At 43.5% G+C, this 26,126-nt stretch overlaps 1 protein-coding gene across 1 annotated transcript in view; it reads left to right on the plus strand.

Annotated features, from left to right (window-relative positions):
• Positions 1-26,126, plus strand: part of LOC118701501 (homer protein homolog 1-like) — a 136,253-nt gene that overhangs the window by 92,665 nt on the left and 17,462 nt on the right. The window contains exon 3 of the mRNA XM_036406146.2: positions 23,803-23,934. Coding sequence (XP_036262039.2) covers positions 23,803-23,934 — 132 coding nt within the window. The remainder of the gene's footprint in view (positions 1-23,802; positions 23,935-26,126) is intronic.

The following is a 26,126-nucleotide window of genomic DNA, read 5'->3' on the forward strand; positions in this document are numbered from 1 at the left end:
GGCGCTTCAGCATCCTTGACAGGAACACTCCTGCTCGGCCTGTGGGCCCCCTTGCTTTAGGCCTTTTCTTTTTATTATAATAAATGCTGAAACCACTTTTAGTACCGGGAGTCTGGTCCCATTCTTAACACAAAGCATGTTCTCCTAAACTTGTCTCTAAACTGAGACAGTCCCAGACTCAGATCAACTAGCTCAATATAGACTCATCTGTTTGTTTAGTAAGGTCTTTCCTCAGATTGCGGAGACTTTCTAAGGATAAAGATTTGGTGGTGTTTATTTCTGGTTCTGATTCCTCTGCTGGCTGTGAGGGTCCTGCCTCCCCACTGTCATTCACTGGGTGAATGGATTTGGTCTTGGCTGAGGGGTGACTGCTATTGGCTTAGGCTGCCATTGTGGTTTAACTGGTTTAACTGCAGTGTACTGAAGAACCCAGAGCAGTAGCAGAGAAGCAGTGGGGCTGGACAGCAGCAGCGTGGCTCCCGAACACAGCCAGGAGAGGCTCCCTCGGAGGTGGAGAGGGGTTCTGGGTCCCAGAGGTTCCCCTGAGGCATCCGAGTAGATGGTGAGGGTCCTTTCTAGTTGTGAAAAATGACCAGATAATATTGGCTTTCGCATTTACGTATTAGCTTATGCATGTTGTTAGTGATTATAACTATTTAGAAATAGTATCAATTATAACTCCTTTTAGCTGCATGTTAGTATAATATAATCTATCAGCTTAAGTATACACTGTATTGCTCATAGAAATAGTAGTGTAATGAATATAATATCTATTTATCACTTATGGAAATAATAGTGTGATGAATGTACTGTGTTATAGGCCTTAACAAAACAATGTTATAGATACATATTATAATATTGGCTTTTTGCAAATATTAAAATGGATTTTATATGTATGATGTTAAAGTAACTTTGTTATAAAGATATAGTTTGTATTTCTACTGTTAAATAAGCTTAGACATAGTAGTGAAATAGCTATGCTTGTGTTAAAATGCCTGCTTGGATGGGATAACATCCAATGAACATAAGATGAGGACACCTGCTACAGATATGCCAACTATCAGCACTCACCGTCTGAAGAAAGCATGGACCAAGGCCCAAAGACTGGAAGTGATAAGGAGAAGGAGCCAAAACCACAGCCAAGAAACACGCATGCTCTAAAAAGGTGTATCCCAAGCAGAGGCCGTGTAAAATAGTTCCTGGAAAATGTAAAACAGTTTATGGATATGCATAAGGTTCTATGAATATGCAACAGGCTGATGTAATGGAAAAAGTATTTAAGGGGTATCCTTGAAGGTAACAGGGTGGTCTTGGCTCAGTGCCAAGATGCACCCAGCTGTAATAACCTTTGCTCTCTGGTCGTGTGTCCTATTGTCCTTTATTAAACTCTTGAAAATTTCACAGGAGAGTGAACTTGTTTTTCACAATAAGATGTGAAAAAGGCTTTTGTGTAACTAAAAACAGTGTAAGGCCATCCACTGACCAACCTGTCCAAGTGATAAGATAACCATGACACAAACCAGAGCACCAGTGGACAATTAGAGAATACCACGTTAAAAATAAGGAGCACATACTAAAAGCTTATCAGAGGATGTGAAACAGAAGGATGGAGACACAAGAAGAATTAAAATATATTGGCCTGACACCCAGGATGTCATGCTGGAGTGTGAAGAAGTCAAACAAATGAGAGGAATAGCAGATTTGTCTTTACAAACAAGCTGTGGGTCTGCTGGTTCATAAAACTAGCACTGGGAGATAAAAGAAACAATGGGAAGGATTCCACTGATTGATGAATGGAAAAAGATATTTGCCTTTACAAATAAACTTTAGGTTTGCTGATAAACGAAATTAGACATTGAAAGATGAAAGAAACAATGGGGAAAACTCCTAAATTCCATAAGAATTAAAAATTAAAAGGGAGGGTCATACATTAGAGGGAAATCTTCAGTATCAGGCGTTCTGGGAAGTCTGTACCTCTCAAGTGCCTCAACCAATGGGGAAAGAGAGAAGGGAAATGTGGCTGGGAAATTAGGATAAAAAGGAGGCTGCATCCTCCAAAAGTTTGAGAGATCCCAGGGGAATGCCCCACGGCCTCTCCCTTTATTCGAATAAAGTCAAAGCACTCCTCTGTCTCCTTTTTGGATATAAACCTCTGGTGTTTGTGGTTTAGTTTTCCTAATATCTGCGGGCTCCTCTGGGATCTTTCCACCGCTCGGGGCGACGGGCAGTGAGCGGAGCTGAAGGCGCACCTCGCCCAGTTTGGGTGATCAACTCCCCTTGGTGGTAGCTGGCTCCCGGCGATTGATTGGGTTCCCAAGATTGTCCAGGAGACAGACGAGTGGTGGACCAGGGGGGTCCGTGAAGACTTCACTGGGAAGGAACACTGAAAATCTCACTGGTGAGTGAAATGGGATCTTCGGGGGGCAAACCTGGGAGGGCACCCATGGAGAGTAGCACAGGTAAACATGGGAGGGCACCCATGGAGGGTTGCAAGGGTAAAGCTGGGAAGGGGCCCTGCCAAAAGGGATGACGACCCCATAATACCCTCGGAGAGTCCCTTGGAGAGAATGCTGAGGTCTTGGAACAGATTATACATTCACCCAGAGGTAACTTGGGAGATCATGGTAAAATATTGTTATTTTGTGTGGCCAGAGTTTAAGTTGCCGAAGGGGCTTATGTGGCCACCTTAAGGAACAGATGGAATTTGTTTGTGTTGAATTTTGTTGAGGTATTTAGAGGAGAATTAGAAAGGATGGATTGAAAGGGAATGTGGATTTATATGGATTAGACAAGAAGCAGGAGAAATCTGAAGCCCCTAAAACAGTTACTTTCAAGAGATGATGGGTTAAAGCATAGAATATAAAGCAGTTATGGGAAATATTCAATGTTAGGAAATCACATAGAGCAATAAATTGGGTAAGGTATGGAACACAATGACAGGGAAGAGATAAGGACAGACAGTGATAAGTTCAGTGCATTTCAGAGCCAAGAAGAACTGCTGGGTAAGGCACGTTTAAGGCCAACATGTCAAATTGACCCTGAGACCCTTGCCAAGGCCTGGAGACTAAGCCAACTACACCGGGAATTGACCAAATTTGGGGAGAGGTTCAAAAGTTTAAAGAGGAAGACTCCTCGAAGCTGATGAAGGCCGACCGGAACGACCCCTGAGAAGATCCTCAAAAGAGAAGTCCCCGCCCACACTCCGCCTACACCACTCCCCATATGTATATGCATGAATATGATGTAATCCCAAACCTAAAACTGTATAAAAGGTACGCTTTTGCTGTAAGGATTCAGAAATCCCATTTTAGGATTTCTCCGACGTCGTAATAAAATACCTCCTGCTTATTTGACTGAGTCTTTTAAGCAGTAATTTCTCGCCTTTTGGGGCAAAATTCGGCATCATTTCTGGCGACCCAGGTGGGACGAAGCAGGGGATCCAGGATCTGAGGAGTCCCCTCGCTGGGTCCGGGGCTGGGACCCTCTGGGCGCCCCTGACGACTTTTTGTCAGAAGAGACTCCCCCTCGGACCAAGCGCTCTTTGGTGGACGAAGGGTTCCCTGCATCTCCTGCTTCTCCTGCTCCAAATTAAAGAGGTATTTTTTATCATTGTTCATTGGTTTTAGGGTAAAGCGCTTTGTGGGAACACGGGGTCAGACGTGACCACCGGAGGGTAAACCAGAGGACGCTCTGGTAAAGAATCCCTAATTGGTATTTTTGGGTACCTTTTGGTAATTGGTGTCTTTGCTAACCAGTAATTGATGCCTTTGGTGGGTACCTTTTGGTAATTGGTGTCTTTGCTAACCAGTAATTGATGCCTTTGGTGGGTACCTTTTGGTAATTGGTGTCTTTGCTAACCAGTAATTGATGCCTTTGGTGGGTACCTTTTGGTAATTGGTGTCTTTGCTAACCAGTAATTGATGCCTTTGGTGGGTACCTTTTGGTAATTGGTGTCTTTGCTAACCAGTAATTGATGCCTTTGGTGGGTACCTTTTGGTAATTGGTGTCTTTGCTAACCAGTAATTGATGCCTTTGGTGGGTACCTTTTGGTAATTGGTGTCTTTGCTAACCAGTAATTGATGCCTTTGGTGGGTACCTTTTGGTAATTGGAAGAAAAAAAAAGAAAAGAAAGAAAAAAAAAAAAGAAAAAAAAAAAAAAAAAAAAAAAGAGAAAAAAAATAGAAAAAAAAAATATAATAAGGAGAGTAAGAAAAAAAGAGGCAAGACTCTGATGCACTTGTTCTTCTTGTATTGATCTTGTTGGTTTGTTTGAAACTGTGATTTAAGGGTTAAAAAGAGTGGTCAGTTTTTGTTTTTATCTGAACTGAACTAAATTCCGGGACTCGGTCCAATTTTCTCCACTCCCTTGGAGGAACTTGGAAGGAGTGTATACATTTTATACCTTTGTTTAACCCTGTTGTATGCTTTTATGTATTGACTGTAAGATTTTTGCAAAGGGACGAGTTTAGTGGTTTTTATGTTGTCTGAAATTTGTTGTGATATTATCGGCAAAACAGTACTATTGATTTACAGTTTTGCGAGTGTGTGACGGCCTGGAGCCGACCAATATCGGTATCTTACAGTCTGCCGGCGACATCTTACGGTAAAGCAGTGTATTCTGATAGAACGGAAAGGTAGGACAGTTTGAATGAATTGGCACCGTGTATGAGAGAGTGTGTCTGAGACGCAGCCCGGCTGCGAAGCGAGTGGGAGTCCGGCTCTGCAGTTCCTGTCCCTCGTGAGAGGCCAGGTCAGAAAAGGACGAAGCGCTTGGATATTGTATGAATGAAGTGCTAAGATAAACTAGTATATAGTGCTTGTGGGAAGGAGATTTACTTGGTGGGATAAGAAACACCGACCCAGAAAATAGCAATGGGGAGTCAACCGAGCAAAGATATAAATATGAAAACCCCCTTAGGATGTATTCTGAAGCATTGGAAGGACTTGGGGGAGATTCCAGGAAGAAATATAAGTAAAAAGACACTCCTTAAATACTGCACGCAGTGGTGGCCGTTGTATAAATTGGATGATGGTGAGAAATGGCCACCAGAGGAGACAATTAATTATAATACCATTTTACAACTAATGCTCTTCCTCCGCCGGCTCAATAAATGGGATGAAGTGATGTATGCAGACATGTTCTTCACCCTGAGGAATAAACCTGAGTGGCAAAAGGAGTGTGGAATTAATGCAGTCCCTCAAGACCCTCTGGTACTAGCCCTGGAAAAGGATAAGAAAGGCTCAAAACCTAAAGAACGTTGCTGCGATGCATGTAGCATTGGGCAGCGATGTCTTAAGCTAACAAAGAGAGACAGTGGAAAAGAGAGTGAAATAAGCCTGTGAGAATACCATCCAGGGCCCCTCCCCAAACCAGGAGAGGAACGAGAAGATCCGACCCCATTAAAAGAACTGGAACGATGGTGGAAATCTAAGTTTGAGTGCAGCCCTGATAAGTTAGACAAGAGTTGGGGGAAGGCTAGCCCGTTAAGGTCGGAAGATAACAGGGGAGAAGGCAGCCCACAGGGATTGGATAGTCTGCAGGGGTCGGGAAGCTACAGAGATGCTGGAAGCCCACCTAGATTAGAGATTGAGAGAGAAGAAGGTAGTCCGCCGGGAGCAGAGAGCCGAGGGGAGACGCGTAGCCCCCCCCGAACTAAGCTTGTATGGAGACGGTAGCACACCCAAGAATAGAAGTGCTCGTAAAATAGAAACCAGTACACCAAAGACTGGGGACGAAAGCAACTCACCGGGAGGTGATGTCCCCAAATTGAGATACGGTGAAGAGAACAGTAATGAGACATGCGAGAGCGAGGCAGGGAGCAACTGCACTATTGCTATTGATAGCAATGGGCTTGCGTAACGCGATCCCCAAGGCTATCAATTGGTCAATGCTATATGACATCAGGCAGGGAAAGGATGAGACCCCATCAGAGTTCTTGGATAGACTTAGGGCAGCCATGAGACAATACACACCCCTGGACCCAGCGACGGAAGAAGGGAAACAACACCTGTTAGGATTAATGATGGGACAAAGTAATCCAGACATCAGGAAGAAATTGCAAAAGCTTGAGCATCCAGCAAATAAAAAAACCTGGAGACACTGCTAAATGAAGCATGGAAGGTGTATAATAATAGGGAAATTGAGGAGAAGAAAAAGGAGGACAGGAGGATAGCTCGAGTGGTGGCTGTAGCCGTGGCAGCTCAGAATACAGGTTACTCGGGACCTGGAACCAGGGGAAGAAGTAGAGGCAATCCGGCAAGAAGGGGGGGGAGACTCCAACCCCACCCAACTAGAGTGGGGCCAAACCAGTGTGCGTACTGCCTGAAAATGGGACACTGGAAGCAGGAATGCCCCCAGTTAAGGGAGAGACTATTGGGCACTACTACGGCCACACAACAAGATAACGACTGAGGGGGACCGGTGGGCCGTTCCCTAGCAGACCCACTGGTTAAAATAGAGCTAGGGGAAAGTGAAAAGGAATTGGACTTTTTGATTGATACGGGAGCAACCTTTTCGGTTCTAAATCAAGAATTAGTACCTAAAAGTGATGAATTTGTGCAAGTTGTGGGAGCAACAGGCCAACCAGAAAAAGCTTACTTTTTGAAACCCATCAAATACAAAATTGGGAAACAAATGGGAATTCATCAGTTCCTGTATTTACCAAATTCGCCAAAGCCCTTATTGGGGAGAGACCTATTGGAGAATTTGAGAGCTATAATAAAGTTCAACAAAGACAAATTGGAATTCCAAGTAAATGAGGAACAGCTGATCACAGCTCTAAGCCTGACAATCAGCTGTGTGGAACCAAAGCCTGAGAACCATAACATCAGGCAAATCCTAAGTGAAGTATACCCACTAGTATGGGCTACTGATACACCTGGGAAATCAAAACAAGCAACACCTATCATTATTGAACTTATACCTGGAGCAAGGCCGGTGGTTAGGAAACAATACCCACTGAGGTTAGAGGATAGAAAGGGAATCGAGCCCATAATTAAAAGGTTCTTAGAAATTCTAACACCCCAATTCTGCCAGTAAAGAAACCTAATGGAACTTATAGATTAGTCCAAGACTTGAGAGCAGTAAATGAGATAACCAAGACATTACATCCGGTAGTTGCTAACCCATACACGCTTTTAACTAAACTGAAAGATAGCTTGACATGGTTCACCGTATTGGATTTGAAAGACGCATTCTTCTGCCTTCCTTCAGCTCCTGAGAGTCAAAAGATTTTTGCCTTTGAGTGGGAATTTGTGGATAGAGGAAGAAAGACCCAACTTACGTGGACAGTATTGCCCCAAGGATGGTGTAACTCCCCCACGATTTTCGGGAATCAGTTAGCCAAAGAGTTAGAGCAGTGGGAAAGGCCGCTGGGAGATGGCACTCTCCTACAGTACGTAGACGACCTCCTAATAGCAACAGTGACAGAGGAAGAGTGCATTGCATGGACTATTTCCCTGTTAAACTTTCTGGGTTTAAGTGGATATCGAGTCTCCCAACAGAAAGCGCAGCTGGTGCAAAAAGAAGTGGTGTACCTGGGATACGAAGTCTCCAGAGGACAGCGATCCCTGAGAGCAGCCAGAAAAGAGGCCATCTGCCAGATGCCTAAACCAGAGACGGTGAGAGAACTGCGTGCCTTTCTGGAGATGACAGGTTGGTATCGGCTATGGATCTACCAGTACGGGATGCTCGCTAAACCGCTGTATGATTTGTTGAAAGAAACCAAGAGTGTCCTAGTTTGGACTCCTGAAGCAGAGGGGGCCTTCAAAAAGCTGAAACAGGAGCTAATGAGAGCACCAGCTTTAGGTCTCCCAGATGTATCAAAACCATTCTGGCTGTTCTCCCACGAGCGACAGGGGATGGCCCTAGGAGTCCTGGCACAGCAGTTAGGACCACGTAAGAGAGCTGTGGCCTACTTCTCCAAACAGTTGGATGAAGTAAGCAAGGGATGGCCTGGCTGCCTGAGAGCAGTGGCCGCAGTAATCATTAATATAGAAGAGGCCAGGAAACTCACGCTCGGCCAAAAGGTAACGGTGCTGGTGTCTCACACCGTCTCAGCTGTGTTGGAGCAGAAAGGTAACCACTGGCTGTCACCTTCCAGATTTTTAAAATACCAGGCCATTTTGGCTGAGTCAGATGACGTGACTATTCAGGTCACTAACATTGTGAACCCAGCTTTATTCCTAGAAGGGAGAGCCCCAGCAGAGCCGATCGAGCACGACTGCCTGGAAACAATTGAGGCCGTCTACTCCAGCCGCCCGGACCTCAAAGAAGAACCATTCGAAGACGCGGACGACTGGTTCACGGATGGAAGCAGCTTCGTGAGGCAGGGAGTGAGAATGGCCGGCTATGCAATTACCACCGCAGAAGAGGTAATTGAGTCGAACCCTTTACCCGCAGGGACTTCAGCCCAGAAGGCAGAACTGATAGCTCTGATTCGAGCCCTGGAATTGGCGGAGAACATGCGGATCAACATATGGACAGACTCTAAGTATGCCTTTTCCGTCGTACATGCTCATGGGGCCATCTGGAAAGAAAGGGGACTGTTAACTGCTCAAGGAAAAACAGTCAAACACGCAAAAGAGGTCCTGCGACTGCTGGAAGCAGTCCAGCTCCCAGCACAGGTGGCCATAATGCATTGTAAGGGACATTTAAAGGGAGACACTATCCCGGAGATAGGGAATAGAAAAGCAGACGCAGAGGCTAAATTAGCTGCTGCAAGAACTGAAGAAATAAAAGTAGCAGCTCTAGTACCAGGTGAGTTAGACACAAATTTTCGGCCAGAATATCAGGAGTCAGATCACAGGTGGATTCAGAGAAATAAAGGTAAAATGTTAGAGAATGGTTGGGGTCAATTGGAAACGGGACAGTTAATAATACCAGGGAATACGATGTGGCAGTTTGTGAAAGCAGAACACGAGAAAGCCCATTGGAGTTTGGACCCGCTATACCAGTATTTGCAGGCTCAGATAGCAGGACCAAAATTGTTCACCACTGTAAAACATGTCACATCCCAGTGTGAGAGGTGCCTGAAGAACAACCCGAATACAAGAACTAAGATACATCCAGGGGCCATAAATCGAGGTAAATTCCCAGGTGAAGTGTGGCAAATTGATTTTTCTGAGCTCCCAAGAAAAGGAGGGTTTCGATATTTGCTGGTATTAACTGATACATTTTCTGGGTGGCCTGAAGCATTCCCTTGCAGAACAAATAAGGAAAGAGAAGTGACCAAAGTACTGTTGAATGAAATCATTCCACGGTTTGGGGTACCGAAGAGCATTTCTTCGGATAGGGGTACACATTTCTGTGCAAAAGTGGTAAGGGCAATAAGCAAAGCACTACAAATCAAATGGCAATTACACACGCCCTATCGCCCACAGGCCAGCGGCCAGGTAGAAAAGATGAACCATCTTATTAAGCAGCAAATTGCCAAAATATGCCAGGAGACTAATTTGCATTGGTATCAAGCTTTGCCTATTGCTCTGCTTAGACTGAGAGTCAAGCCAAGATCGAAAGAAAGGCTAAGCCCATTTGAAATTCTGTACGGCAGACTTTATGCTATGCAAACTGTAAATGGGGACGCTGTAGATCAAATAGGTAATCAGTATATTCATGACTATGTGATTATGGTGGGGAAGCAATTTGACAAGAATGCTGCGGTGGTGATTGACCACCAACCTAAACAACCTAACTGTAAGTTGCATCCTTTTAATCCCGGTGATTGGGTGTATGTTAAGAATCTTTTAGGAAAACCCCTACAAGAAAAGTAGGAGGGACCTTTCCAAGTGCTGCTGACCACCTTCACCGCGGTTCGAATCAAGGAGCGACCTACGTGGATCCATTACTCACGGGTCAAGAAAGCACCGGAGAGTAAACAAGAGGAGTAGACACCGTGACCCGGATTCCACTCCAGACCCCTACTATCCTGATCATCAGACCCTTGGGGTTCCATATGAATGCCAGCCAAGTTCTCTTTAGATCCCAGCTAAATGGATAAGACCTGCCTTAGATGTAGAGCCTTCTGAATCAGCTGACCCCTCGGGATCACGAGAGAATCCAGCACCACCCACACTAAGGAAATACAAATGGTAGGAAGATCAATGGGGGAAACCATACTTATGATAGTTATTTATCTAACATCCATACAATTCGGGCAGAATGTAGTTTTTCCTCGAAACTCTGCCCCAATAGACCCATGGTCCAATGCACACCAGTGTATTCACCCGGAGTCAGGGATGAAGGGGCCCTATTTCGAGGTTTATGCCTTACGTAACAATCAGCCATACCCAAAAGAGGAATGGGATAAGCGGACATACCTAGTGGCACAGAAGGGAGATCAAATCCAAATTAGGTGCCGAGAACTTGACCCAGTAGAAAGAAAAACAAGGCGGCTAGTATTAACAATCCAACCCTTGATGCCAACTTTTAAACATAATCTGATTACCTTTAGTCCAGTGAAAATGGGCAAGCCCACCGTTTAGATCCAGCAAAAGGGCCCAATTTCATGTCTGTGGAGTGACTTCAGGGAAGACCCACCTGGATCACAACCCCAAAACTCGGTAATTTATAGAGAAGATTCACTTGGGGAACTACATCCTCAAAATATAACCTTTGACCCTCACCCTCTCCTCTTTCCTGTGGGAAAGATCGTAGCATCTAGCGGTCCCGAGGAAAGGAAAGCACAGTGTGAGATGGCATTTAGATTAGATCAGTCGATGACGTTCGCATGTGAAAGGGAGTCGAAAACGCTGGAACAGGGTACTAGTTTCCCCAGACGTGTTACCAGATACGAAGTAGCATCACCGGAAGACGTGATCTCCTTATATCCAAATTTAGACTTGCCCCAAGAAATTACTCCACCAATTGAATGTAGAAAGGTGCATAACTTAACCTTTATCGGGCCCCAGGTAGTAAGGAGGTCAGATGAACTGAAACTGCTGCTAGACCCCACGTACTCTCTGAAAAAGGTGTAGATGAATATTCAGACTAACATTACCCATCTGCAAAAAGACTGTCAACCGTTCATACAACAAAGCCTTAAGGATGGGAGGCATGGCTAGCTACTAGGTCTTATCACAGGCGAGCGCAAAGGGATATAAGTGGATGGGTCGGCACTGGATTTGGAATACTGAATACCATAGATCAAGAAGTATTGGTTAACAAATTGAGTACTGTCACCACCAACTTAGGAAAACTTAAAGTGCCCCTGAGTTCATCCATGCTTACATTGGCAGAAACACAATCACTGGTAGTTAGGCTACTAACCCTGGTAGCAAATCACACTGCGGAAGATTTTGCTAGAATTGCCGGCTATACAGGAGACATTAGCAAGGAAATTGCGCTTGCTATCCAATGCACACAAACACAACAGTGAGTACAGTCAGTGGCAGCAGAGATAATAAGAGAAGGAACGTCAGGAACGCTGTCCCAGGAAATAAGAGAAACGATACTAAAAGATAGTCATACTACACAATTTGAAAGGGACCATCAAGCCTGGTGGCAATTAGTAAACTTTACTTATGTACCACAGCATGAGCACATTGAAGCCTATGTTCTTACCATCAGTGCTGCAGAGGAAAGGGCGATTTTCCCTATCCTTACCTTAGGGACCATACATCAGAATGTCCTTGTTAGGCCAGTAGATCATAATGTTTGAGCGAGTTATGATGACGCCAAAAATAAGTGGCAGTCTGTTAGTACAGAAGCATGTATTCCTAGGAGGCAACTAGGATACATATGTGAAAATGCTATAGTAGAAACAGAAGATTTATGCTTAGATGCTGAAAATAGTGTGTGCACTTTTGAAATGCTTCCACACAATAGAGCACGGTCGCAGGTTTATTATGTAGGGAATGGATGCGCCTGCGTCAGAACAGCTTGCAGTAACGTAACTGTAGATAGTTGCCAAGAGGAAACTAACAATACTAACTTTTGTGTATGTAATTTTACCAAGATTATAAGTTGTGATTTTAACTATACCGCTCCTGTAACCACCCAGCAGCTAATTAATGCAGACTACGACCTGTATCATGAGTTGCCAAAATTACAGATAGGTATGGATGTCGAGGTTCTTAAGGCGATGCTCGTGCATCCAGAAGTAAGAAGACTGGTGCAAAAAGTGAACCAAACAGTTAAGCGCATGGTCCTACAGGTAGAGCACGACTCAGAAAGAATAAAAAACATCCTGACTGAAGTAGAACAAGTAGGCCAACATCACTGGTGAGACGTTTTCACAGGATTTTCCCCAACAGCAACACAGGTCTTTCATTACCTGGTGCACCCGATACTAATTTTAACTATAGCAATGCTTATACTGACTTTTATGAACCTATGCTTGTGGTGGAGGCTGAAATCCTTGATGAGTAAGATCCAAATGATTTGGGCGATGGTGCGGGCGCATCAACGCCCCGAAGGATTAGAACTTGACGAAAGAATTCGTAAGTTATAAGAAAAGGAGGGAAATGAAGCCCCTAAAACAGTTACTTTCAAGAGATGATGGGTTAAAGCATAGAATATAAAGCAGTTATGGGAAATATTCAATGTTAGGAAATCACATAGAGCAATAAATTGGGTAAGGTATGGAACACAATGACAGGGAAGAGATAAGGACAGACAGTGATAAGTTCAGTGCATTTCAGAGCCAAGAAGAACTGCTGGGTAAGGCACGTTTAAGGCCAACATGTCAAATTGACCCTGAGACCCTTGCCAAGGCCTGGAGACTAAGCCAACTACACCGGGAATTGACCAAATTTGGGGAGAGGTTCAAAAGTTTAAAGAGGAAGACTCCTCGAAGCTGATGAAGGCCGACCGGAACGACCCCTGAGAAGATCCTCAAAAGAGAAGTCCCCGCCCACACTCCGCCTACACCACTCCCCATATGTATATGCATGAATATGATGTAATCCCAAACCTAAAACTGTATAAAAGGTACGCTTTTGCTGTAAGGATTCAGAAATCCCATTTTAGGATTTCTCCGACGTCGTAATAAAATACCTCCTGCTTATTTGACTGAGTCTTTTAAGCAGTAATTTCTCGCCTTTTGGGGCAAAATTCGGCATCAAATCTATGTGTTAAGAAAGAAAATTTAAAGGAAAGGTTTGGGTTTGTAATTGTACCACTTACTATCATGGATATAAGAGGGTTGAAAAAAATGAATTACCCCCATATTTGGATGATCCCATAGGGGTGGGGGAAAAGATAGAGGAATATAGAGGAATATTTGGGAAATGCGGATTACACATGGAAGGACTGGAAGGACTGGGATTTTCTGTTGGGGATTTTGTTTGGGCAAGCTTTGCAGAAAATGTAAAGACAGTTTACTTCACCCTCAGGAGTTATGTTGTTGAACTATATGGATGATTTGCTTTTATCGGGGGAACAAGAAAAGGTGATGAAGGAGGCTACTGTAAAGCTGAGAAAAAAAAAAAAAAAAAACAACAAAAAAACCCCAAAAGATTTAGAGTGTCTGAATACAAGGGATTTTACAAGTACCATGACCCCAGACAAGGAAAGGAATTGTGGTGGTTTTAGGGGTTGGTGGGGTGCTGCAGAGCATGGATTGAAGATTTTTTTTGTGGCGGGCAGACCTTTGTGTGACTTTTTAACCAAGGATAGCCCTGGTGTTGTGGTGTGGACACCAGAAGGAGAGCAAAGCTTTAAAAATTAAAAGACAGATTGGTTAAGGCCCCAGTCTTAGCTCTTCCAGACTCAGAAAAGGAATTTGAACTACATGTGGATGTTAAACAAGGTCATGCTAAAGGAATTTTGGTGTTAGAGCAGGGTGGAACATAAAGGCCTGTTGCTTATTACTATGCTGTTAGAGCTGGTGGCTGGAGGCTGGCCCCATTGTCTGCAGAACTGTGCAGCCACAGCTCTGGTGGTGGCTGAGGCCCGAAAGCTGATAAGGGAAGGGTATGTGATTGTTAAAGTTTCACATCAGATGAAAGCTTTGATAAATGAAAGAGCCTCTCAGTGGATGACCAGTGCTCGGTTATTACAGTATGAATTTTGCTTAATGGAACAGGAGGATTTAGAATTTAAAAGTGGGGAGTGGTTTAACCCAGCCTCCTGTTTGAAGGGCCCGGGAGAGAGGGGGCAGGAAAAAACCCATGACTGTATTCAGGTAACATCTCCAGACAAAAGCTAGGGAGGATTTGCAGGATGCTCCCTGGCCTGAGGGAGAAAATGTGTTTATTGAAGGGTCTTCAAGGATGATAGAAGGAAAACTATTTACAGGATACTCTATTGTGAATGCAAAGCAATTAAAGGAAGGGGGGAGGTTACCGCCCACCTGGTCAGCTCAGACAGTGGAACTATGTGCACTTGTGAGAGCCTGTGAATTATACCGGGATGAGACAGTGAATGTTTTTACTGATTCCAAGTATGTATATGGGGTGATACATGCATTTGGGAAATTATGGGAAGAAAGAGGTTTATTAACCTGCAGGGGAAAGATGTTAGCTGTGAAAAACCACAATAACTTGTTTTTAAAATTTTAAAAGTTTAATAGTAATAAAATGGTTATAAAAATAGGAATATAATTAGAGTTATAAAATTTTGGACAATTAGGATTTAGGACAATACGAGACAATAAGAACAAAGAGTTATGGATGGTCCGGGTACCTTTTTCTGGGCAAAATAAGCCTGAAAAAGGACACACGTTAACAGAGGATTAACCCTTAAAAGCAATAGCCTGTTGCATATTCATACACCTCATACATGATGCATAAATTCCGTTCAAACAAAGGATTCTGTCTGGTCAGTGTCAACTTCTTTATTAATCCTGACAGCGCCTTCAGGACTGAGCGAGGCGGGAAGAAGTTAGTTTCTTCTGATAAGGGAGCAATACATTCTTTTTCTCTGAAAGATTTAGGTGTCCTGTGGCTGCTATTTTGGTGCAAGTTCTCTCTTTTAAAAAAGTGTCTTACATAGCATAGTTTCTATTTTAACATTATGTTATAACCTAAAACTATATTTAACACACTACTTAAGAAAATTCATACAGCATAATTTTCTAATATTACACATATAATATTAATTTTAATATTTGCGAAAAGCCAATTATAAAATACGCATTTTACACATTAGGTCATGAGAGCTTAATCTCTCGTCTATTGGAGGTGGTGAACTTACCGAAAAAGTTAGCAATAATGCACATCAAGGGGCACCAGGTAGGGTGCTCAGAGGAGGTAATAGGAAACCGACTGGCCGATGAAGAAGCTCGGAAAGCTGCATTGTTGCCAAAAATTTCTAAGATCCCCCCTTTGCTCCCAGTAACTGCACTGCTGCCAGAGAAACTGTCTTTTCCACCAGAGAAACTTGAGGTAAATAAAGAGTGGGGCAGAGGAAAGAGGGGGTAATTGGTTTACAAGGGATGGTAAGCAGTGGATACCAAAAGCTCTGGCCTTACAATTGTTAAAACAACTTCATGAAGGGAGTCATTGGGGCTCCCGAGGACTGGCAGAAGCCTTCCTCAAAATGTATGCTGCTGTGGGTCTTTTTATTCTGGCTAAGGGAGCTATTGAGGGTTGTTTGATTTGTGCTAAAACCAATAACAGAATTACAAAGAAACTTGCCAGGGGAGGGAGACCTTGGGCTGTACATCACTTCCAGAGATGCCAGGTGGATTTTACTGAAATGCCCCGAGTGGCAAGATTCAAATATCTTCTGGTAATAGTATGTCAGTTAACAGGGTGGCCAGAACCATTTCCAGCCGTTTCAACAACTACAGGATCAGTTATTAAAGTATTTTTGGAACAAATAATTCCAAGATATGGGATTGGGGAAGCAATAGACTCAGATAGGTGAACTCATTTTACAGGAAAGATTCTTCAAGGAGTTATGACTGCTTTAGGAATACAATGGAATCTCCATAACCCCTGGCACCCCCAGAGTTCGGGCCGGGTTGAGAGGATGAATGGAGAAATTAAGAAACACCTCCTGAAGCTGGTGATAGAAACTAAGATGCCGTGGGAATGGCTCTTGCCACTGGCTTTGGCAAGAATAAGGGCCAGATCCAGGGGAGATAATTGAATATCTCCCTTTGAATTGATGTTTGGAATTCCTTACCCTTCTAATTCTCAGCCTAGTGTGGGGGGTAGAGATAAGTGATGTATATTTGAAACCATATCTAGTCAGGATACTGTCTCTTGTGAAATCTTTTTGACAGGAGGCTCAGCTGACACAGACCCTGCCTTTGGAGTTTGCTGTTCACAACATCCAGCCAAGAGACTGGGTCCTAGTTAAGGAGTGGAAATAAGCACCTCTGGTGGCGAAGTGGCGTGAACCTTTCCAAGTGTTACTGACCACAGAAACAGCTGTCAAGACAGCTGAACACAGGTGGACCCATCACACTCGTGTCAAGGTCTCTGAGGCCCCGGAAGTTTGGGCATCTCAGCTGGAGGAGAAGGATGGGAAGCCGTGACTGACACTCCACAGGGGTGGACTGGAGCAGTACCCCATGCGTCGACATCGGGGGAAGACCTGTGTGCCTACCCACAGACTGCCTGCTGAAATAGTCTGTGTGGGCATCCCTCCTCTCGGATCTCCAGTCATTGGGGGCCAATCCTCGCTGTCCTTGTTTTCTTTATGTTAAGCTGTTTCTGTGCCTTCTCTCGCCACAGGTGGTGTGGAAAACAACGTAAAAGTGAAAATTAGGTTAGGAGATTAGATTAGATTACACCATTAGAATGTTTCTCTTAAGAAACTTGCCCTTATATTGTCTGTTAGGTTGGGGCCAAAAGTGGGAAAATAATTTTTTGAACTTTGGGAGAAGAAGCAAAAACCTTTAACCTTAGCAATTGTTGGGTCTGCGGAGGGCCAAGGGGATCTGAAAGCTGGCCATGGGTGGCCAGCCCACTCGAGCCAAAATGGTGAGTCAGCAACCCTGAGTGAGGTCCATAATGGAACAGGATTCTGGGATGAAAAACGAAGTCCATGGCAGTTTCATTCTTCTGAAAGTGGCATTTATTGTCTAAACATAACAGGAAACATATGTGGGAAAAAGTGTTTGTGACTGGACTTTATCTTTGAGTTTAGATTGTTCGACCCTGTTTACTATCTTCTGTAATCGGACACCCCCAGAAAGCATCCTTCAAATCCAGTACTGAATAATACTGATGTAAAGAAGAGATCTGATTCAGGATTGTATAGGGATCCAGAACTGTGGGATGCCTTGGATTAACAATTTCATTTATTATTCTTAAGTCCTGCACCATTCTGTAGGTTCCATCTGGTTTCTTAACCGGCAGGATAGAGGTCTTATAGGGAGACATACATGGCTCCAAGAGACCTGCCTTTAGCAGGGACTCAATGACAGGCTGTAACCTCTTCTTTCCCTCCCTTGAAAGAGGGTATTGCTTTTTAGACGCTGTAATATATGTTGTGAAATAATTCATGCTATAGAGAGAATGTATTTTATAAAGATTGTGAAATCCAAACGAGTCTCTGACCACAAGCAGCCCAAAAGGCAGACGTCTACTTGAATTCCGAGATTCCTGGAGCCGGCAGGAGAACAATCTGCAGTTAGCTTATGAAAAGACGTGCCCAATGCGATGATCACCGCTATCCCGAGTCATCAGAAGACGCCTAAGAGCAATCATCACCCTGTTGATAACATCAATCAAGATAGCCAAGTCACCATAAAGATACGCGACTTCTCCAGACTCGATTAACACCGGCTCGACCAGGAAACAGCGATTGTCCAGCTCTGCACAGGGAAAGAATCAGCTATGAATAGGCAGAGTTAGAAAAGAAACTGGGACTCCTCTGCCTCGGGCATAATAAACTGTATAAAACAACCCTGCAAGAAGTGGCTCTCGTGAACAGGGAAGGGTCCGATGTGATAGAGGTCAGATCCAGGGTTTACCCAGCACCGAACCCGGGCTCGATGCTGTGTCTTTGGCTGTGGTGGTTTTGAGGACCGTATTTTGGTCGCGGAAAAAGATAAAATCTTTTTGCATTTTTGATAATTTGGCTTCTCGATTGTTTATTTATAACAGATGCCACTTATCCTGGTTGTTTCAAAGTAATTTGGAGAGGGTCTATGTCTAGTTTTCCATATTTCCCTGGGGCTGCCCACACTTCCAGATTTATTTCAGCATAAGCTTTCTCAGACATTTTACACAAAGATATCACAGTGTTGGACTCTGTGTCATTTTTTACAATACTAATTTGCATTCCCACTTTAGCCATCAAATCCCTTCCCAGTAAATTACAATCACAATTAGGAACAAACAGGAATTGATGCATTTCAAACATGTCTCCCACATCTATTTATAGGGGTTGAATAAAATGCACTCGTTCATCCTTCCCACTCACTCCTTGAGTAACCAATGATCTTTTTGACAATTTCCCTCCCTTAGGTATAAAATTCAAGGTGGATCGAGAGGCCCCTGTGTCTACCAGAAAACACACCTCCTTCCGATCCAGACCCACCTTAAAAGTTATTGTTATAAATGATCAATCGAAGAGCCAAATTATCAAAATGCGAAAAGATTTTATTTTTCTGCGACCAAAATACAGTCCTCAAAAACCCACAGCCAAAGAGAGAGCGTCGAGCCTGGGATCGTCGAGCCCGGGATCGGCACTGGGTGAACCTAGATCTGACCTCTATCACATCAGATCTCCCTCTGTTCATGAGCGTAGCTTCCAGCAAGGCTATTTTATACAGTTTTTTATGCCTGAGGCAGAGGAGTCCCGATTTCTTTTGTTACTCTGCATATGCATGAAAGTTTCTTTCACTGTGCAGAGCTGGACAATTGCTGTTTCCTGAGCAGTGGCCGGTGTTGATCATGTCAGAAGTCGTGTATTCAGATGTATCTTTCTGGTGACTTCTGCTATCTCCATCGATGGTATCAGATGGGCGAAGATCGTTCTTGGGCATCTTTTGATTGCTCTGGAGAGCAGCGATCATCACGATCATCACGCTGGCCATGTCTATTCATAGGTAAACTGGGGGTATTGTTCTCCTGCCGACTTCAGGAATTTTGACATTCTGAAGTAGACATCTGCCTCTGGGCTGCTTGTGGTCAGAAACTCGTTTGGATTTTACAATCGTATAAAATACATTCTCTCTTAAAGCATGAATTATTTCATAACATATATTACATTATCAAGGGCTCCAGAGTGGTGGGTCCTTGATATAACAGGAGCCCATGACACCCCTAATAATCCATTTCCATTATCTTTTGGACTTCCTCCTCCTGAAGGTCCAGCTGTCTCTGAGGACACTCCCTTTTCCAATGCCCTTCTACCCGGCAGACGGCGCACTGGTTTCTCCCTAACTGCTGTTTGGGTTGGCTTTCCCCGGCCAAGGAGGGAATGCCTCTGCCACTTAGTTGTTGCCGACCCCGTCCCCTCTGTCCCGGGGGACCCATTAGACCCTGTGGTTTATTTCTCCAGGGCTGCAAATATTCTGCCATCATCTTTGCCTTAGCTTTAACCTTTTCCTCATCTCTTCTTACATATATCTCCTATGTTTTTCTAACCAATTCCTCTAGAGGCTTATTTTGCCACTCTTCATCTTTCTGTACTCCTTTCCTTATATCAGGCAAAGCCTTAGTAACAAATTGTACGTTCAGCAATGTATTAAAGGCTGGTCCCTCAGGATCCATCCCCCCATGCTTTCGCAGGGCATCCCTAATCCTTTCCAACCAATGAGAAGGGCTTTCATGTTTCTCCTGTTTTAATGACATAGCCTTAGCTATGTTGTTAGTTCTGGGAGCAGCTGATTTAATTGCCCTAATCAAATAGGCACAGTAAACGTGGAGGCGAGCAAGACTAACCTGGTTATTTGGGTCCCACTGGGGATCAGCCTGTGGGATGGCATCATCCACTGTAGGTATATTAGGTCCAGCACCCCCTGCTGCTTGTGAATGTTTGTCCACAACCTTCAGGGGGTTAAAAGCAGAGCACTCCCAGGGGGAAGCTCTCTTGGGTTCCAGTGGGGAAAGAGTTCGGACCTCTCCCAGCCCAGCTGCTGCTGCTGGGCGGGGGAGGGGAAGCCATGTGGCCGGGTGAGGTAGGCCGGGGCCTTGGACAGAGATGGGAGGTGAAGAGGCCCTTGAGGACGGAAGAGTGGAGAAGCGCCAAGAGGCATCGGGCAGCTCCCCCCCCCCCTCCCAGGAGAGAGAGAGAGAGAAAGAGAGAGAGAGCCTGTGCCTGTGACTGTGCTACCTTGAAACTTGATAACATGTGCCGGCAGCACGGCTGAGAAGGATGTGGATGGGGGGGGGGGGGGGGGTGTACATCGAGAAGGTGTCCGGCCACTGTGGGAGTTCTGGGCGGGCAGAACCCAAGATTTTAACCCTTTTTGGGACAATGAAAACTTTGCAGAACATTAGCCTTCCTAGAAGAGAGATAGAGATGAAATGGAGGAGGAAATGGGCAAGTGTGATGAAAATCCGTGCAAGTGAAAGATGTCAGAAGAGTGGAGAAGAATCTTAGGTGGGAAGAGATGATGGAGTGGCCTTAGCTGGACTTTTCTTGTATAGCCATGGACAGAACCATGTTTCCTGTGACACAGAGACTGCATCCAGGGGGAGGCAATGGCTCAGAGCCAAGAGGGTTCAGTGTTGAGACCCCTCGGCCTCAGGGGGTGAAATTTGGGGGGGACAGGTGTCCCAAAGGTGAGAGACTGTGCTCTTTTTAGAACGGGACAAAGCATCCTTAAAAGGAAAACCCTAGAGGCAGCTCTGTTCCATGTGCAGTGGAGAGAGCACTGGGCATGGAAGGAAAAGGTCACAATGGCCAATGTTGTCCGGGCGGTGCCACGTGTGACATGGAAACACAAGAGGTTTCAACTGTGTTTCCTGGGGAAGCCTATGGCACAAGAAGGACTCCTCTCCTCTTGATGAACTGAGAATTGATTATCTAAAGGGTGGTGATGGACCGAGAGTTGGTGATCTGAGGGATGGATGTATTGGAAATTTGGTAGGGGGAGGAGGAAATGTTTTTGGAAGGTTTTCGTTTTTCCTGTGTGTTTCTTGTTACATATAGTTGTAGCTTAGTTAATAAAGTTTTCTTTTCTTTATTTCTAAGTGGGGGCCTGCTTTGCTTATTCCTGGTCACATCTCACAGCAGACACCAGGGAGAATGTATTTTCATGGGGGCACTGGCATTGCGCCATTGTCAAACCATGACAATGTTCATCCTCCCACAGCTGCCAAGCTTTCTGCAAAATCATTTGTTTCTCTGATGGCCCAAACAAAATCCCCAAAAGAAAATCTCAATTCTTCCATGTATAATCTGCATTTCCCAAATATTCCTCTATCTTTTCCCCCACCCTTATGGGATCATTCAAATATGGGGTTAATTCTTTTTTCAACCCTCTTATATCCTGGGTAGTAAGTGGTACAATTACAAACCCAAACCCTCCCCCTTGACCCCCCAAAGGAACTTGGCAGAGTGGCATCTGGTGTACTGTCTCTTGGGGCCGGGGGGCTTCTGATGTCCTAAATTGAGTTCCTCTTCTAATTCTAGGAGGAGAAACTATATGCTGCTCCCCTCCCCCCCACACCATCATTATTCTCAGGTGGGGCTGTAGGAACAGCATTTCCCTGATCCCCTTGCTCTGGGAGTTGAGGATAACAGGGGACCTACAGCTGGCTCTGGGTCAGCTGGCAACACTGCAGGACAAGACAGGGGAAGGTGCTGAAAAATATCCCAATCCTCACTGTTTTCCTCTTCCTCCCCTTTTTCCTCTTCTCCCATTTTTCTTAACACAGATTTCTCCTGTTGTTTGTCTAATCCATATAAATCCACATAAATCCACATTCCCTTTTAATCCATCCTTTCCAATTCTCCTCTAAATACCTCCACAAAATTTGACACAAATGAATTCTATCTGTTCCATAAGGTGGCCATATCAGCCCCTTTGGCAACTCATACTCTGGCCACACAAAATAACAATATTTTACCATGATCTCCATAGTGTTAGGAAAATTAATCCACAAACACCAGAGGTTTATGTCCAAAAATGAGACAGAGGAGTCCTTTGACTTTATTCGAATAAAGGGAGAGGCCATGGGGCATTCCCCTGGGATCTCAAACTTTTCGAGGACGCAGCCTCCTTTTTATCCTAATTTCCCAGCCGCATTTCCCTTCTCTCTTTCCCCATTGGCTGAGGTACTTGAAAGGTACAGACTTCCCGGAACGCTTGATACTGAAGATTTCCCTCTAATGTATAACCCTCCCTTTTAATTTTTAATTCTTATGGAATTTAGGAGTTTTCCCCATTGTTTCTTTCATCTTTCAATGTCTAATTTCGTTTATCAGCAAACCTAAAGTTTATTTGTAAAGGCAAATATCTTTTTCCATTCATCAATCAGTGGAATCCTTCCCATTGTTTCTTTTATCTCCCAGTGCTAGTTTTATCTACCAGAAGACCCACAGCTTGTTTGTAAAGACAAATGCACCTTTCCTCTCAATCACTTTATTATACTATACTTATTAAGAAACCCATCACCCTTACAGACAGTCACGATACAGGTGGACCCAATTGGCCCTTCAATCTAAACATCATCACCATTGGCCAATTAAGAAACCACCCTTTGGTAAACAAATCTCCATAACACATTCCACATGTTCGCAACAACAGGTGCAGCAAGCTAAGATAAGAATTGTTTATCATTCTTTTCTCTGATCTTCTCACAGCCTTCCCCAGGACAATGCCTGGGAATGTTAGGTGTTGCTCTCTGTGGCCAGAGAACTGCTGCCACAACTATACATCTACAAAACTTCTCTTGATGTATACATAATATTCACCCCTTAACTGTGAGAGCCAACCATCTCATTACTCATCTATAACTATTATCATTAGTCGTAGTAAAATTAAAATATTTTGTTTCAATTTTTACACTGTTTCTATTTTGACCCTTGGGTTTTACCTTTTTCTAATTCTCTTCTCCATCTCACCAGGGTGGTGGTGGGGGGGGGGAGATGAAGAACAAGGAACTGTGGTACTTAGTATGATGGCTGGGGTTAAACCACAACAGCATGTAAGAAATGTTCTTCCTGAACTGTTGTGTTCACAGTGTATGCTATTTTCTGGGAAGTTTTAAGGACATTCTCTTTCACATGGGTTTTACAAAGCACCTATTAATCAGTCTTTTATTAAAAGGGCTGTGAATTATTTAACAAATGTGACTGAAACTCTTAGTAGCACCAGACAGATGAGAAAGCATGCCCACATTTCACTTCCAGTACATATATTGGGTTTTATGGCTAGTCTTTCTTGTTCATGTTGGCTGGTTATAACTGTAATAGCAATAAATTTTTTCTTAAATGTAACCCATATGTGTCCTTATAAAACAGGTTTGTGCAATACAAAAACTTAAAAATAAATTGTGCTTCTTGTTTTATTGCATGTTTTCCAGTGAGTATTGCATATGCAACAGGGGAAATGCAACTGTGGAACTTACAATAGATCTTGAGAGGTATTGCTTTAGGGAATAAAGAAATACACTTGTGAGACAAGATAACCTCACTAGTTCTTCTATTCTGATCTTATTAGCCTATATGGATGCTTTATAGGTCTTTTTTTAGATTTGCTGTCTATTCAATGACTACTTGCAATTGCAAACAGATGCCTCTCCCCTTTTACTCCCTTTAAAGAATGTATGCCAATATATGCTTTATAATTTTAGCTGTAATTGAATTAGAAATTGTTCTCTATTTGCAAGTTTGTCTCAGTGTACACAGATACTTGTCTATAATACTGGCATTTTTAATTATTGAGAAAACTTTTTAAAAAATCAAAACCACAGAGCCCCTTTTTTACCACTATTCCTTTTTTTTTTCAGGCAATAATAAATAGCACTATCACCCCCAACATGACATTTACAAAAACATCCCAGACGTTTGGCCAATGGGCAGACAGCAGAGCAAATACAGTCTATGGTTTGGGATTTTCATCTGAACATCACCTTTCAAAAGTAAGTATGACCAATAACAACTATTTGGCCAAACAACTTAAGAATCAAATACCTTTGCTGGTTGTAACTAGACGCTGCTCACTACTATTGTTTGAAAATAGTTTACAATAAATGTTCTGTATCCATTCTTACAATGTAAAAAGACAAGACAAAATTGTTATAACACTTTGTTGCCTATGAATTTTCTTTTAACTGATATAGGAGAGTAGGGATATTCACGTTATCAGAGTGTATGCTGTTAATTATTTCCCGGTATTCATTTGTTAGGTTTTTTAAGTTTCTCATCCTTCAAGTTGTTCTTTCATTACAGTTTTTCACTATAGAATTTAAAGGAATAGACTATGTAGTGTTTCTTCCATGTTTAGATCTAGAAAACAATTACTGATAGTTTTCCAATGCATTTTTGTCTTTTAAGCTGCATTCACTTAGACTTTTTTGCTGTGTAGTTCATCAAATTACAGATATTACAACATGTGCAAGCTTAAAGTAAAACTAGTGGGAAAAATATTCAATGTAAAAGAAAACTACATTTTCTTGTTGGAGTACAAATGTTGACAGTTTTTCTAAGGAAACTCAGTTCCCTATGAGTTTTTTTCTGGTCTGCTTGTGCAGGAGGGAAGTCCACCTTAATCCAAGGAAAGCAGTAACTCCTTTTACTGAAAGTCATGGTAGGGTTCACTGTGAGCACCCTTTCTACAATTCCTATTGTTATTGATAGCACTTTGGTAGATGAGTCCAAGAATCTGCAAAAATCAGTGTTGTTTTTCTCCAGATGAGGAATTCCATTTTCAGTTTGAAAACATGTTTCTACATTAAGCAGAGAATTTTCATCTTTGAAATACACAAAAGATCTGGCAACACAAATGCGATAAAAATGAATGTATAATAAATGTTTGAGTAAAGAATAATGATTGGCTTTTTATTAAAAAGCCTTAAATAAAAAAAAAATCATACTGGCCCTTTTGAGAAAGTAATTGTTATTGTCTAAGCATGAGAATGGGCCTGTCAGAAAACCATTAAAAAAAGAATCAGTAAATCTGCTTTATTTGGACAGCATGATATACTTGTAAGACTTCTTCCTTTTATAATCCAATTGCTTTGATTTCTAAGAAGCATCACACACAGAAGAAATTCTGAGTGATATTGAGTATATGCATGTGCATTTGTGCACGTCATTGCTTTAGTGAACCCAGAAATTTTGTCATTTATTTAAATTGATGTGTATGTCTATTGGTTTGGCACAGCCTGGTTTTTGGTAGCTGGGGGGGGGGGGGGGGGGGGGGGGGGGGGTTGGGAGAGGGGTACAAAGATGGGAGATGGGTCCTGTGAGAAGCTACTGGAAGCTTCCACCATGTCCGGCAGAGCCAATGGCTGATGGCCCTGAAGATAGACATGCTGCTGGCCAAAACTGGGCCAATGAGAGGTTGGTTGTAAAGGCTAATCTCTCTAATCTCTCTGGGGCCTTTGAGGGTCCAATCTGGCTAGCTCTGGACCCCTGGCTCCTTGCAGCCTTTACAAGGACAAAAGTAAAAGACTAGAGGCGCTCTTCTCTTCGGGACCAAAAATCCCACAGCTTTATTGTGGAATTACTCCAGGGGGTCCAAGATGGGAAAGAGCAAAGAAGAAGAGGGCAAGGGTCTTGTCCCAGGAGATTTTAAATCCAGGGGAATGGGGGGCGGAGGACAGGGACCACAGCCAATGGGATACAAGTGAGGGGAGGGGCAAGGGGAGGAGTAAATCAGGAAGAGACCACCACCATGGGGCTTTGGGGGGGGGGGGGGGGGGGGGGGGGGGGAGGGGAGAGGGGAGGGGGGGAGGGGAAGGGGGAAGGGGGGAAAGAGGAGAATGGAACAAACCATGTGATCAGTGCAAATTACCAAATACCCAGTGCAAAAACAACAACTAAATAAACTATTTAGTGCAATACAACAGTTGGTAACACCTCTGTGCCAAAAGGACTAGCACAGGTGCTAGTGAGATCCTCCTGTAGTCTCCCTCCACAATTTTTCCACCTTTTCCTTAAATTTTTAATCCTCCAGAGAACCCTTCCTTTCATATAATGAGATATCATTGTTGTTTAGTAATTTTATCAAGAGATTGCCTCAAGGAATTATAGTAATTTTTTAAATATTTCCACTACATTAGACTTGTTAGCTCTTTCTTTGAATGTTATCTATTTCTCTGTCTATTTG

This window comes from Molothrus ater, chromosome W, assembly GCF_012460135.2.
Source record: "Molothrus ater isolate BHLD 08-10-18 breed brown headed cowbird chromosome W, BPBGC_Mater_1.1, whole genome shotgun sequence".
In the NCBI taxonomy this organism is placed as follows: domain Eukaryota; kingdom Metazoa; phylum Chordata; class Aves; order Passeriformes; family Icteridae; genus Molothrus; species Molothrus ater.